Raw genomic sequence first — 1169 nt, 5'->3', positions numbered from 1 at the left:
CGCCCGCCCCCCACCACCGCTCTCTGTATCCGCTTTTGTTCTTCTTACTTCCGCTCCGCGCTCTAGAGGGATACCCTGTCGCAGATAGCCACCTCGCTTCTTGGAAGTCCAAGCCCGCTTCAAAAGCCCGCGCGCGCAGCGAGCAGACCTGAGCAGACGACGCCGGCGACGACGGTCAGTCGGCACGCTAGTAGCGCCACCTGGCGGCGGCGTTGGCAACCCAGCCCGCCAGCCAGTCAGTCACGGAGCGTGAGCGGAGGCGGCCGGCGGCGGCGGCCCGCTCGCTCGCCTGCCTTCCCGGCTGACACGCCGCCGCCGAGTATGCGTCGCGTCGCGTCCAGTTTTGTCGTTTCAAGTTTGCTTGTACGCCGTTGCGTCGGTGACAGCATTTCCACTGCCGTCTCCTGTCATCCGTAAATGGCCTGCTCGTCATGCCCTCCGGGTATGACTAGTCCCACCGCCTCCGTGTCCAAAGTTGTTGTTTTCGCCGTGCGCTGTTTTGTTTACTGTGTTTGTGTTTACTGTTGGTGTACACAACGCCTGTCGGCTGTCACGGCCCTTCAAGGCTTTAGCTATGGGGCCATAGTTTTGAATTTCGCAGTCCTTTCGATACCCGCAAAGCCCCGGCCTGTCCTAACCTGCACTAGTGATTACTCCGCTACGGACCCTCCCCCCTTTCCACTCATCAACTTGTGGTTCGTGTACCATGCGTCGGCCGCTCAGCTGAAGGGATCGTCACCGGTAATTTTGTGTTTCACGTTGTAGTGAAAACTGTGCAAGTTGTGAAGTTGTGTGTGTTTGTGTGACCCGGCTTCGGTTTGACGACGACGACGCTATTCTTGTTGGTGAGTGTCTCGTATGTTTCTATTTGTGGGCTCACTGTATTTTTGTACATCTGTGTCGTTGCACCGTGACTATAGTGCTCCGCTTTTGGTAGAGTAATGCCCAATACATGCTCGCGCGGCTGATGGATATAGTAACTTTATTGGCGTACTGCAGCCTGCTGCCCACCTCCCGCCGACACTCCCACGCCCCTCCTCCTACCCCCTTCCCCCGGCGCTTATGTTCCTGGAACGCACGCCAGCGTTTTGCGAGCGGAGCGGCCACGTCGGGGAAGTTGATTTGTGAGTGAAATTGCAGGGGCTGGAGGGATGAGGAGGGGGGAGGGG

General features: G+C 58.3%; 1 protein-coding gene across 7 annotated transcripts in view; it reads left to right on the top strand.

The window, feature by feature from the left end:
* LOC113205850 (uncharacterized) overlaps positions 1–1169 on the top strand; it is a 237565-nt gene that overhangs the window by 18749 nt on the left and 217647 nt on the right. For 3 of the 7 annotated variants that reach the window (XM_052270727.1, XM_052270723.1, XM_052270722.1), the window contains exon 1: positions 250–442. The exons of 2 other annotated variants lie outside the window; for them this stretch is intronic. In XM_052270727.1, coding sequence (XP_052126687.1) covers positions 432–442 — 11 coding nt within the window. In that variant the 5' untranslated portion in view covers positions 250–431. Of the gene's footprint in view, positions 1–249; positions 846–1169 lie in introns of those variants that run through there. 2 more of the 7 variants (XM_052270724.1, XM_052270726.1) reach the window with 1 other exon arrangement.

This window comes from Frankliniella occidentalis, unplaced genomic scaffold (genome assembly GCF_000697945.3).
Source record: "Frankliniella occidentalis isolate FOCC.00 unplaced genomic scaffold, Focc_3.1 Scaffold135, whole genome shotgun sequence".
NCBI lineage: Eukaryota > Metazoa > Arthropoda > Insecta > Thysanoptera > Thripidae > Frankliniella > Frankliniella occidentalis.
The sequence above is the reverse complement of the archived record's forward strand: the minus strand, read 5'-3'. Positions and strand labels throughout refer to the sequence as shown.